Here is a 12,795-nt window from a genome sequence, read left to right as displayed (position 1 = left end):
ACAAATTTTATGCACTTCTTCAATGATGGTTTTTTTCCACCCTTAACCATATCTTTTGACATCACTTTTTCGGACTTGTATAGCAAATTACAGAATATTTTTTGATTTTTTGTTTCAAAACCACAGGAAGATGCAAGATTCGCGATTACAATCTATTGCAACTACTTGTCAATTCCTTATGGAAATGAGCACTATTTACCCAATTAAGACTTATTATTAATCTGACTTCCTCCATGATCGTGACGATCAAAATTTTTTAATACCATTGTTTATCGTCCACATATAGCTGATAGAAGAAACTTGATTTCGTGAAATTTGGATTATTCTAGAAATATAAAACCATCTTCAAGATCGGACTATTACGTTTGTTAAACGGGATTTAATGCAAATTCAATTCTAAAATTTTAGAATTGGTTAGACTTGTAGAGTTGATTTAGCAATTTTGCTATTAGCTTATGCATTTTTCAATATTCATCATTTTCTGTACAGAATTTAGATATTTTTAATTTTATAATTTGTGATTACCATTTAAGGGAGATCATTATTACTCTGTTTTATTTAACAAAACTTGGATTTAATTAAAAACATTATTTGTCAAACGCTTTAATATAAGTTTCATTATAGTTTGTGAAGAAAATTATCAAAACCATATGCTACCTATGTGTTTAATTTCTTTTATTTTCGTAAGTGAGACGATAGAAAATGTGTTGCTTGCACAGCTGGCAACCTCCTCTTTTCGAATTACCAACGCTTAGTGGCATTCACAAGTTCACTCGTTATACCAAGTAAATTTATTAGTGACAAAAAGCCAAGATTACAATCACGCTATAAATACCGATTACATGCGAAAATATGTCCATGGGTGGTACCAATTTCTACTGAAACAATCTATTGCAGTAAAATGTAATAATTGCGGTGTATAAGAATTTCCAAAGACATCTTCGGTCAGTAAAAAAGGTCCAGAAATGAGAAGACTGAAATATTAGCGCCTTACGACAGGCAAACCCTGTATGCACTTTTGCAAACCAACTGCAAAAATAATTTAGCACATTTTCCTTACCTATCGCCGGCGAAAATGGAATGGAAAAATTGTGATTGACAATTGATCTGATCGGTGATCCAGCAGATTTACAGCCTTTGAATCGACGACGTCGACGTATCTATGCTTGTTCCCTCAAGCGTTGTTGCCTGATCTGAAGGTTCCGCGAAAATCATACTGAAAATTACAGATTCATTTACATACTTGTCAGTAAGAGCGATTGGCATAACACTAATGCAAATATCTAGTATATTCCATAACATTTGAATTCCACGAAGTGAAGACAGCCATATTGCGTTGCCAACTGTAAAACGAAATTTCCCCATTATATAGGGTGTATTGGGTCAATGTCAGGCCTGCTGGAACAGAGATCAGCATTATAGCAAATATGTCTGTCCAATTACGAACGTAGTAGGATCCTGCTGTTTTTCCATTATAAGCCGGTTAAAATGTCAATTTAGTTCGAAGTAATTTCATTTTCATGACGATTAAACGTGAGAATCACATTACACTAGTATTTGGGAGAATTGTTAGAAAAAATCTCTAGCTATTTGTCATATTCTGGAATAAATATTCCCTGGCCGCAGTAAATATACATAGTTTTTGGGCGGACCAAAATGTCGTCGGGAAAACGTTACGATATCGCGAGCGAAAGTTCTTCGGACGAAGATTACCGGCGCAGGAGGTATAAGCATTCGTACTCAAGTAACGAGAAGTTTGACGATTACGACGAAGATAATTGTAAAACATTGAAAAAGGCGAACAGGTCGTCGAGCTCGTTGGACGTGACGATGAGAGGCGGCCGGAGCCATTCGAAGAGGCCGTGTATGAACAAAAACGCTCAAGCAGCCAGAGAAAACAGAATACGGAAGAAGAAACACTTGGAACAGGTAGAAAATAAACTTTCGTTTTATCAGCAAAAGAGTAAAAGTTTGGTTAACGTCATACAGAAACAGGATATTGACATAAAGAAATTAAAGGGCGAAGTCACTTATCTCAGATGCCTCTTGAAAAACAAGACCAACATTACAGCGTTGTTGCAATCAATGAACGAAGGACTAAGCAAAGCGTCGATTAATAGAGATTCCAAAAGTGGGCGAGAAATGTCGCTCGGCAGTAAGTCGACTCTGGAACAATTAGCAGCAAATGCAAATTGTACACCTGGAAAAAACCAACGGTTACTACAAGGCATTACAAAAAGACAATTATCTACAAATGATGTACTATCAAATTCAGAACTTGATCACACTTACACTATTCCTACGACTCAAAGAGTTGTATCTCCTAAGTCTAATCACGGAGACATAAGCGGGGATGAAAATCATGAAAACATAGAAAGTTGTAATGGTTCAATATTTGGCGATGATATTTTACTGGGTTTTGAGAAACAAGCTTCTTTAACTTCACCTCTAAGTAATTTGGATGAATTAATCGACGTCGATGTGTCAAATACAGATGCATCTGGATGGTCAAGCTTGAGTGGAAATGTTTATGATAATTTCACAAATTTTGATGAAATTTTAAACAACACCTCAAATAATGTGGATACTTTAACTAATCTGTACGACGACTCAAACATACTTGAGGAGTTTAAAGATGCTGGTATCTGCTTACACGTGAATTCTAAAAAAGTTTCTCTGGAATTTTGCTCTATTTGTCATATGAATAGTCTGAACTCGATGTCGGAGTGAATAATATGTCATGACAAGTTATTCTCACTAGCTTGCTGGATCGTCAAAACTAAAAACCAATATCCAAAAGTGATATATTCGTTCGAAAACCAGATATTAAATTTCTCTAATTCAATGAGAAATCCATGGGTATATGAAGAAACTATCAATTTCAAGATGTATAGTTGAAAGGTCATACTATAAAATATCGACCCGATCAGTTGGACTGATATATGTTACATGCTTTTTTGTTTTCAATTTTGTATCAGTACCTAGAAGTAGAATGTTATTATTAATTACTGAGCATTTTGCTATTGCTTGTTCAGAAAGCAGTAACAACAAAACAAGACAATTGACATTAAAAAATAATATAACTGTCAAGTTAATATCATAAAATATAAGTACAACATCGTAACATAAGAAATCTGTTGTTTGGCATATTGTTTTTGTGTAAATACTTCAGTAAATTTTACGGAACTAACTTTATATTTCGCCGGATAGAATTAATTCTAGTTGTACGCTATAATCTTCCTCCGAGAGTGTAAAAAATGTTTACTTTTGCAGAACAGTGGCTTGGCAGAGTTCACACGGCTGTTGGGGAAATTATTAAAAGGTGGGCGTCGATGCAATTTTCTAGCGAGGCGTTGTTTGCCAGTTCAAACTGAGCATTATTAAGAAACTTGAAAAATGATGAGTATACTACTGAAATATATTCGTTGAAGATTTGAAGCAGAAAAATTTCATTCAACGTGCAAAGATTTGACACTACCAATTTTATGCTTTCATAACCATTTCCGTACACTAACAAATTGTTATGGTTTTAACTGGCCTATGCCTCGCTAGTCTGATATTTTGTGTCCGATTTGCATCATTCATTATTTGGGATTGGTTACAGTCCATGCATAACAAGTTTGGATTATCGGAGCTGCGGTTGGACCTATTGAGTATTGAATTAATTTCAACATGTCCACAGGTTGAGTATGAGTATCGACATGATTCTTATGTAAAACTAAACATACTTAAGATTATAAAAACTTGACAAGTATTGGAAAAAAAACAATGCAAATTAATTAACTTTCTGCTATCTGAAAAGCATGAAAATACAAACCTAATGTACATTGTAGAGAAACCGAACAATCTAACGTACATTGCCTCTTGAGTACTCTCACTGCACAGTGCCGACTGCATTGATAACTTCATTTTAAAAGAATTGCTTATTGTTATTATTATCATAAACGCTCAGTATCCTGAATATTATGTGTATGAAACGCTGATAAGAACATTTTTTTTTTTATCATTGCATAAAATTTTGAAACTTGGCAACACGAGACTTGCCCATTTACAATTTTTATAAACATGAGAATATATTGTAATTCCAAATGGCTAAAGGTAATCAATATTCAACAGTATATTTTTCATCGATTGGTGATTTGAGTTTCAGCTACACCCTTCTACAACGATTGAGTGAAAATGGAGCTTGCTGCAGTATGAAGTAAAATTGTCCGGCAACATTTGCACAGAAGGAGTCGTCTTGTTTTATCTCAAACTTTACATACTTTTGTAATATTTTCCCAAAATTGAACTGTCGTTCAAGTATAGAATAATTACATGTAGTCAACTTAACTTTTGGGAAAAATTTTGTAATCCCCATGTAAGACGACACCTTTGATGTAATATTTGCGAGACGAATGTAAGTAAGCGTTTTTACAGCTCTCGGGGGTTTGTTATAGAATTAATTGTAATATCTGTGTCTATGCTAAAGCTGGTTGTAATGAATTTTTATGGTATGGAGCACTTGTAATATAATGTGTATTAAATGACACTTCAAATCCACGGTTTCTTTATCTGCATCCTTAATATACATCGTGAAATATTTTTTACTCCGTTAGTTTCAAAATATTGAAAGCCGATATATTTAATGTTACGTTACAGTATGTTTAATGAAAATGCGTCACTTAAATCACAGGTCTAGAAATTAGTTATCTATCATCTTGCTCAAGTAGAATAAAATGAATCAGATCCACTACTCTGAGAAATAATTTAATCTACATGATTCTCGTAGGCAAAATAACAAGTCACTCGAAGCTTGAGTGGCCAATCCATACAAAGGAAATCTTTGGTAAACTTTGATTTCTTACAGTCATAATCCTCAATATTCCTTTTAATTTGCGAATTTGTGTGTGAGGAAGTGATGCATGTAATCATAGACCACAAGCATTATAGCTCCACCAGGTCCCAATCGCACTACTTTGGGTAGCAAACCTTTATACAATGCTCGGAATCTGTAATATTGAACATGTATTTTATTACAGTTGGGGAAATGCATCGTCAGTTCCTTACATGAAAGATAAACTAATGAAATACAGACCCCTCTTCACGGTACACTATGGCAATAGTCCTAAACGTTCCTTTGTATTTCACTCTATCTGGTTGGGGCTGTGGTCCTTGTATGCGACTTTTTGCGACATCGAATGGAATATTTAAACACGATGCTAAAGTTCCGGAAGTAAATCCTATGCCAACCTATATTGATAAAAACAGATCAATCATCAAAATTTTATTTTTCAATATGGCTATGCCTAGTCTATAACAGTGCAAAAACGGTAAGTGAATATTGTCTGTTATACGATCACCTTTGTAAAGAATTCCAGCCAAGGATCATTGTTCAGTGGTATATAGCTTTTGACAGAATGATAGAATCCAAAGTAAACGGAGTTGAAAACTGCATTCCTCAAAACGGTGGCACTAAGGCCTTTATACAGACCATTTAAACCCAAGCCTTTGGTTCGTATTATTTCCTTGGTAACTAAAATGGTTGATGGGCTTTCCTTCATTTTCTTACGATTTGATTGCAACTGAACCTTTATAACTTCGAAAGGGTTCACCAATGCACCCTCTGTAACCCCGGCAAAAAATCCAGCGCATGAAAATGTCTAAAACATGAATTACTCGACTTGAATTCTGCCTCGACCAACCTTATGAACTTTTTATTAGCAATTTAAGTACAGTCATAGTTGATGACAATCACATATCTGTGATAACTAACATACTTATAAGCAGGACACCTTTTCAAGTGGAAAGGTTCAGGGATCTTAGTGGGTTTGAGCATGTTAGATTCTTTCCATGTCCATTTTCATTGGTCCTGTAGGTAGAGAAATCCAAAGCTAAGTAGAACTATGAAAATCCTAGAGTTTCATTGTTAACAATTAAATTTCTCACAGCCTATGAACCTGATTGAAATTGTCAGACATACCGCTTAAAGTTGGATAATAAGTAACGTATTACATGCAAACCAAGTATCAATATATTTGGAACTTACTAATGGTGTCGGACTGCTTGCCCCAAACAGGAAGAATTGTTTGTACTGCTCGAAGGTAAAAAACTACGAGAAAGAATGGGTTTTTATAAAACATGCGAGTAGATTCCTTAATAGAAAAAAAAAACAGTCATTTGTTTTTGATAAATGATTACTTCCAACAAATCTAAATATCAGTGTGAGGCTGAAATAAGTAGCGCAACAAATAGCGTCATCTGCTCACCTTCACAGCTCTTTTCGGTGTTTCAACAATGATGGGGGGTATAATTCCCTTCCAATAAGCACCGAAACCTTCGCTCACATACATTTTTTTCATACAATCCACAATCCCAGTATAATATGTCGGGTCTGCGGCAGTGGGTTTGACTTGTAGCTGAAAGCGTGTCTTGACTAGATCCATCGGATGCATTATACATACTTCTACAAAACCTGCCGAACCCCCAGCACCGATTTGAATAGCGGCCTGCTTGAGAAGGCCTGGTCCTTCGCTTTGCTGTACCATTTTCACAATTACTTTCCTTCGGTTGAATGATTCTGGCAAATTGCGAATTTTTTAAAGCTTGCCACAATTCTTTGCGGTATCCACACGTATATCAGATCCTGATACTGAAACAAAAAATTAACAATGTTCATAGTTGAAGCAAAAAAAAGGAAGAGAAGAAAATCTAGAACGTACACGTCAATGATATTCATCTAAAGACGCCTGTCCAACAAGTAAAACGATAGCTACGTAAATTGCATTGTTGAGTAACCCGAGAATAAATACAATATTACAAATGAAAGCTTTGCTTGTATGTAAACAATCGTACAAGTTGTCGTGGAAAAAAAATTCAATAATGCCTAAATCAAAATTGTCAACTTAACCGTCAATTAGTATATAGTATTCAGCTCTACGCATATTGCCAAATCCCCAACAAACAGTAATGTTAGATTCAGACTTGTTGTGTAAGGCATAAATCTTATCAATGTAAAAGCAAACAAAAAATGTAACCGCACAGATTACGCGGAGCTGATCACATAGTTCCTATGATATCCAATACTTCGATTATTTGTTTCTTACTTGATTTTTTCAAGGCGGTTTTTCGTGTAATCACTGAAATATTCTTTACGATAATACATAGAGGATCTCGGACCAGCTAGAATTTAGTAATCGGTTGTAGGTTATAGCAGAGATGCGTATATCAATATAAATCAGCGGAATTAGAATTTTATGAAATGTAAAATATTACGGCGATTCAAAGTGCTTCTTTTCTGTGGTCAAAACTACGTCGATTGCGTTGAAATTTCGTCGCGATCAATCATCATCCTGAAATACAGCCACCAGCTACATCGAAGATGTTGAAACATTTATGTGAGACGAAACAACTAGTTACCCTTCAGTTTCATTTCCAAATCGTGAAAGTATGCGGGAGCTCTTAATTCAAAATTATTATATATATTTCTGTATTATAAAATTTACGATCACTGAAGCACCGACAGCCAGGAATAGTATAAGCGATAATCGAGGGCATCCAAATTGAGAATTCCAGCTATGCCGTTGGCTTAGCTACTCATGATCACTGGGTCGCGGAGAATCTCGACTTCGGCTATTTGTTTCAAACCCCGTTCGTGAGAAACCGAAATCTATTTTTGAAATCATATACGTATAACTTTTTTCTAATGCAAGATTTATGGTCGTCGTCCGTGGCGCTATTGGGAAGATTTTTAAATATTTGAACATGCAGAGATAATATTCGAATCGCCTTTACTTTTTTTATCAGCGCGTAACACGTGTTTGTGACACGAAACATATACACGTTTATACAATTTGTCAAGTCACGATCACTGCTCGCCGGTTGTACGTACTATCTCATAGATGGTAATAGATCTCTATCCCATATCTACGTGCTAGATAGTACATGTAATTGCGCTATCATTTGAAAAGATTACGCGCAGTGTTGCGTAACGGTGAAGCAGCAAATTCGCAACGACGTTCGTGAAAAATGAACTGACGATACGCGGCTAGTGCATAATAAGCTACAGCTGAATAAGCAGTCAGCACGATCAGACGACTTTCTATTGTCCAATAACAAATACTAGATATAGGTGAAATTATCTAAGGTGGACTGTCAAAGTCAATTTCCTGCAGTTACAATAACTGCATGCCAATTGGCGTTTATAAATCGCGTCGGGTTTTTGTGGGAATAAATTTACGATTCTCTTTAGACAGATGCAAATAAACCTTGAACGTTATCGTTCCATGGCATCTCTATCTATATATTCGGTCATTTTCACCTGAATAACTGTTCGACTCTCGTCAAGTAAATACTCGTCTTAAAACATCGTGTCGTCGCGTGAGAACGTCAAAGGTCTTGACGCGTTAACCGATCACTTTACGATCTTATTGGGACTCTGCAACAAATTTACTTACAATAGTAATACATATTTACCGCTACAATGGAAATGAGGAAAAGAAAGGTATGTTTTTTGATCAATTTCATCGGTACGTACAAATTGGATTGTTGTGGGGAGAAAAATAAAAATAAAAAATTTCCACGAACAACAAGTTTCATATATTTAAATGTATAGTACGTTCCGTCATTTACGGTATCTATATCATGTGACGTGGCATTCGACGGACGAAACTGTAAACGTAACGATGCCTGACGTTTCCAGCATACCGCGTGTACCGATGTTCCTTTACTTTACATATATTCATTGACTTTGCCTTTACTAAATGCAATACACACTCGTAAGTGTCACACAATCAAATTTGCATACAATAATACCGTTTGTGGAATGAACATTGTAAATCTTTATCAAAGGATCGTAATATCATTGATACCTTATTTGTGTCTTATCTCAGGTATGTAATTCGTGTTCCGATTGCTTGCGAATTTTAAACGAGATTGCAATTTCAAGGTTTTTTATCGAAAATATTGCTACATGCAAGAGTAATAAGTGAAACAACGTGTTTGTCGATTACGAACATGTCTAATAACCTAAAAAGTTCAGCAAAACCTCTGATATCTTTGCGAAAAAAAAAAAAAAAAAATTACATGCATCAGATAGGACATAAATTTCCTGAATTCATAATTTAGCTTTGTGAAATGTGGATTAAACGTAACAAAGTGCATTCTGTAGATTTCAATTTTGCTATCACATAAAAAAAAAAAAAAAAAATCATATGAGATTCGTAAAATAGTAAATATGGATGGCAGATATTTTCGTACTTGTTCTTTTAATTGAACGTTATCATTAAGTTCTTATGATATACATATTCTAATTAAGTGATTATGCAATCACCTAATTTGTACTTGACTGAAATAACATTGCTGAGTCGTGTGTACAAATGCCTCAGTTATCTGTAAGCAAGCTCCGGCAGTCTATGCTTGCGTTTTACCTATTAGATTTGCAGATTATTGTTAGTGTATTCAGAATATAGTGTTAACATTGAATAATCGTTGATGTATCTCTATACACAATTAATCTTCATTGTTTTGTCGTTTCAGTTGGAAGCACAAGATGGGAGCTCGAATAATCATTACACGGCACCGCGCGCGACGAAAACCATGAACCGCCCAAATAGGACTAACATTATAATGATAATTATAATTGGAATAGCTGTTCTGGTTTATATAGGGATATCCATGGGATTAAAACCAGTTAGGATGGGCAGTAAAGCTTTAGATCGTTTAGCGTTTTCGCTTAATCTTCAGAAACCGTTTTACGCGGTGATTATCGATGCAGGTTCAACCGGAAGCCGTGTACTGGCTTTTAGTTTCCACGAATCGATAATAAATTCAAATTTAATTCTGGACGATGAATTATTTGAGCAGATAAAACCAGGGCTGAGTTCTTTTGCCGATAATCCAGCAAAAGGTGCTGAATCTCTGGAAATTTTAATAAACAAAGCCAAAACTGTTATACCAAAATCAGAATGGCAACATACTCCCCTAAGTATGAAAGCAACGGCTGGTTTAAGGCTATTACCAAAAGAAAAAGCCAACAAATTGCTTGAAGAATGTGAAAAGGTGTTTCAAAATTCAGGTTTCTTAACTTCTAAAAACTCAGTATCCATAATGGACGGTACTGATGAAGGAATATTTTCCTGGTTCACAGTCAATTTTTTACTAGATCGTCTAACGCCACAAAGTCATGAAAACACAGTAGCAGCATTAGATTTGGGTGGTGGGTCCACACAAGTAACTTTTGCACCTGATAGCAATCATATTAAAGATCAAGAAAAGCATATATTTTCCATCAATGCCTTCAACAATAATATAAGCATTTATACTCATAGCTATTTAGGCATGGGGCTTATGGCAGCTAGGAAAGCAATTTTAACATATGGCCAGAATCTAGAAATAGAGGATAACACCCCTTCTGCAGGATCTAAAGTAGAGATACGTTCGGAATGTATTAATCCTATAATATCCACTGACTGGAGTTACGGCGGAGTAAATTACGTAGTTAAAGGTCCACTCAATGGAACCCATAAAGTTGTAAAGACCGAAAACTTTGGTGGGGTCGACGAGGACAGACCAGTTGTGAGATTCGCGGAATGTTTGCAAATTGTCAGGAATTATGTTGGCACGATTGTCAACAAACCACTGGGATTAGAGAACCGAGAAATTATGGCATTCTCGTATTACTTTGATCGAGCCACGGAAGTGGGACTCATTGACCCATTTGCTGGCGGAGTTGTTACAGTTGGTACTTTCTTGAAACAAGCCACAGAAAGCTGCGACTATCCGAATACCGACCAACCATTCATATGCTTGGACTTGACATTCATTTATGTCTTACTTCGAGATGGCTTTGATTTACAACCAGCAACTAAATTACAAGTAAGTTGGTACAAAATTTTTTCAGCATATTTTGTGTACGATGCACATTTTGTTTGAAATTATCATTGAATCTTTGAACATTATAATTCCGCTTAAAAAAATGTTGATTCATCTGTTCATCATTATTCACAAGTTACTACTCATGTCAGTCCAATGATTATTTTTATTTACAGTTGTACAAAAAAATTAATTCTCACGAATTGAGCTGGGCTCTCGGGGCAGCTTTCAACATTTTGCAGAATGGGCTCTGACGTGTCTACATATTAGATGAAAAATTTGTATAGCAAAAAATTCTGCAACGTGTCAATAGTATGTGATATGCTGGTACTCCAGGAGAGAACTATCATGGTAGATTTTAAGTAAGTCAAAAATGTAAATGTAACTTTTTGTTACAATACACCATTCGTAACTTTTATAATGAGAAAGAAATGGTACGATTCGTGATCTATGAAATTAAAGCACATGTTGAAACAAGAAATCAATATAAGTAGCACAAAGATTAATTTTAATGATATTTTCAACAAGACTACTGCAGTTATAGATAAACTCAATTTTGTAAATATGACGATTGATATATTTGAAATCATATACTGACATATACTATACGTATAAATATAATTATGTGGACAACATGCATCGATTCCCAGTGCCTTCTTGAAAAAAATATCACTACATTTTAACACATATTCCATTTACCTATGAAATTTTAAAAAAGGTTATAGTATAGGATATAGACAAAGCATTTTTATGATTGTTGACCACATTTCGAATGGTCGTTACTTATGTTCCAGTTAAGTAATAGAAACTATAGAAGAAAATATGCAACATAAGTAAACTGTTATTACATTGATCATCGGTATGTACGAAGTCTTGGAAAAGTGAAATTATCTATGTTAATGTATTATGTAAAACGTTACTACTTCCTGATTGATTGTATTAAAAAAGTAATAATAAAAAGTTACCAAATTTGTACAGGCAAACACGTTTTCACCTGTGTAATTTTTTTCAAAACACTTATAAATCGAAAAGTGAACGTTACAGTCGTCTTCTTACAAATGGTTGCCGAAACATTATATTTGAATTAGCGTGCTCATGAAATCACATGATACATAGCTGTATTGCACGATTTATAAACCGATACTTTTGGGAAAGGCTTTGTGATTGTGAATTTTATAAAAAAAAAATACGACAGAAAAAACCTCCAAGCACAACACAGGTTTAGCATTGCTAGATTGCATTTAGCAAGAAACTACTTTGCTAACATTGTCTAAAAAATATGTTGAATAAGCTGTCGTCGACTCTCATTAATTGATAAAAACAAACCAATCCCAAGATGGAATTGAATCCAGAATAGAGATTGCAAATATACCCACACGATACTTGCTGACTATTTGACTCAGGCTTTGGTAATTTTTCAGACCAACAGGAATTTCTTATTTTCACTTCACTGCACCACACTTCGAATACTTACGGTTTGAACAGACTTAAATTGCGCGACACAAGTCCAAGTCCGACCACGTGACTCCCCGCGCGCTGTCCAAACGCGAGTGATGCTCGAGTCGCAGCCACCGGCTCAGATCAACGAAATGCGTAAATTAAGCGACTCATCCTCGCGTCACGAAGTATATTTTCTTACAAAGTATTAGTGTAGTGCCGAAAATTCATTGTCAGGAAATATTTAATGCCGTAGGACTGATTGCTCGATATCAAGGGTTAGTTTCGCCCTCTTTTCGTCTAACGCACGACGTAGCCGACGTAGCCGCACCAGTAACAGTCAACGCCCCCCGTGCGTATGCTCGAAACTCTCAATGGATGCGTAAGGCCCGGTCTGCAATGGGACGCATAGAATCGCAACACCGCACGTACGCAACACGTGTAAAGAATACCCGTCAATGTGACGATGTATGCGATGTATGCGGCGCATACGCTGCCCATTGTGAG

The 12,795-nt window shown here is 35.5% G+C and overlaps 3 protein-coding genes across 14 annotated transcripts; 2 read left to right on the top strand and 1 right to left on the bottom strand.

The window, feature by feature from the left end:
- Positions 1–120: 120 nt before the first annotated feature.
- LOC124221570 (mitochondrial 2-oxodicarboxylate carrier) lies at positions 121–12,685 on the bottom strand. 10 transcript variants are annotated; one of them, XM_046631736.2, is made up of 7 exons: positions 7,399–7,740; positions 6,249–6,631; positions 6,029–6,091; positions 5,343–5,642; positions 5,078–5,232; positions 4,848–4,991; positions 121–2,200 (listed from the first exon to the last, which is right to left on the bottom strand). In XM_046631736.2, exons 2-6 carry the CDS (start codon positions 6,525–6,527, stop codon positions 4,871–4,873), a joined length of 918 nt encoding a protein of 305 aa, XP_046487692.1. In that variant the 5' UTR covers positions 6,528–6,631; positions 7,399–7,740; the 3' UTR covers positions 121–2,200; positions 4,848–4,870. The 10 variants fall into 10 exon arrangements, with proteins under 10 accessions (XP_046487692.1, XP_046487685.1, XP_046487690.1 ...); XM_046631729.2 differs by lacking the exon at positions 121–2,200 and adding an exon at positions 7,255–7,331 and having other exon boundaries at positions 4,533–4,991; positions 7,399–7,739; XM_046631734.1 differs by lacking the exons at positions 121–2,200; positions 7,399–7,740 and adding exons at positions 7,086–7,161; positions 7,255–7,377 and having other exon boundaries at positions 4,533–4,991.
- Positions 1,657–3,769, top strand: LOC124221575 (uncharacterized). Its single transcript, XM_069136919.1, has 3 exons — positions 1,657–1,929; positions 3,274–3,322; positions 3,605–3,769. Exons 1-3 carry the CDS (start codon positions 1,657–1,659, stop codon positions 3,613–3,615), a joined length of 333 nt encoding a protein of 110 aa, XP_068993020.1. The 3' UTR covers positions 3,616–3,769.
- LOC124221565 (ectonucleoside triphosphate diphosphohydrolase 5) lies at positions 7,962–11,834 on the top strand. 3 transcript variants are annotated; one of them, XM_046631716.2, is made up of 3 exons: positions 7,962–8,482; positions 9,517–10,854; positions 11,028–11,834. In XM_046631716.2, the coding sequence occupies exons 1-3, from the start codon at positions 8,462–8,464 to the stop codon at positions 11,103–11,105; spliced, it is 1,437 nt and encodes a 478-aa protein (XP_046487672.1). In that variant the 5' UTR covers positions 7,962–8,461; the 3' UTR covers positions 11,106–11,834. The 3 variants fall into 3 exon arrangements, with proteins under 3 accessions (XP_046487672.1, XP_046487673.1, XP_046487674.1); XM_046631717.2 differs by lacking the exon at positions 7,962–8,482 and adding an exon at positions 8,614–8,756; XM_046631718.1 differs by lacking the exon at positions 7,962–8,482 and adding an exon at positions 8,737–8,870.
- Positions 12,686–12,795: the final 110 nt, after the last annotated feature.

Source organism: Neodiprion pinetum, chromosome 6 (genome assembly GCF_021155775.2).
Source record: "Neodiprion pinetum isolate iyNeoPine1 chromosome 6, iyNeoPine1.2, whole genome shotgun sequence".
Classification (NCBI taxonomy): Eukaryota; Metazoa; Arthropoda; class Insecta; order Hymenoptera; family Diprionidae; genus Neodiprion; species Neodiprion pinetum.
This window is presented reverse-complemented; position numbering and strand designations above follow the sequence as displayed.

Bases quoted from the DNA above. Each gene is read 5' to 3' on its own strand.
- LOC124221575 (XM_069136919.1), top strand. From the start codon at position 1,657: ATGTCGTCGGGAAAACGTTACGATATCGCGAGCGAAAGTTCTTCGGAC. The intron at 1,930-3,273 runs GTAGAAAATAAA...TTACTTTTGCAG, and splicing joins AGAAGAAACACTTGGAACAG to AACAGTGGCTTGGCAGAGTT.
- LOC124221570 (XM_046631730.2), bottom strand. From the start codon at position 6,527: ATGGTACAGCAAAGCGAAGGACCAGGCCTTCTCAAGCAGGCCGCTATT. The intron at 5,643-6,028 runs GTAAGTTCCAAA...TTCATGTTTTAG, and splicing joins CAAGCAGTCCGACACCATTA to ACATTTTCATGCGCTGGATT. The intron at 4,992-5,077 runs GTCTGTATTTCA...TCAATATTACAG, and splicing joins ATAGTGTACCGTGAAGAGGG to ATTCCGAGCATTGTATAAAG.
- LOC124221565 (XM_046631716.2), top strand. From the start codon at position 8,462: ATGGAAATGAGGAAAAGAAAG. The intron at 8,483-9,516 runs GTATGTTTTTTG...TTGTCGTTTCAG, and splicing joins TGGAAATGAGGAAAAGAAAG to TTGGAAGCACAAGATGGGAG. The intron at 10,855-11,027 runs GTAAGTTGGTAC...TTTTATTTACAG, and splicing joins AACCAGCAACTAAATTACAA to TTGTACAAAAAAATTAATTC.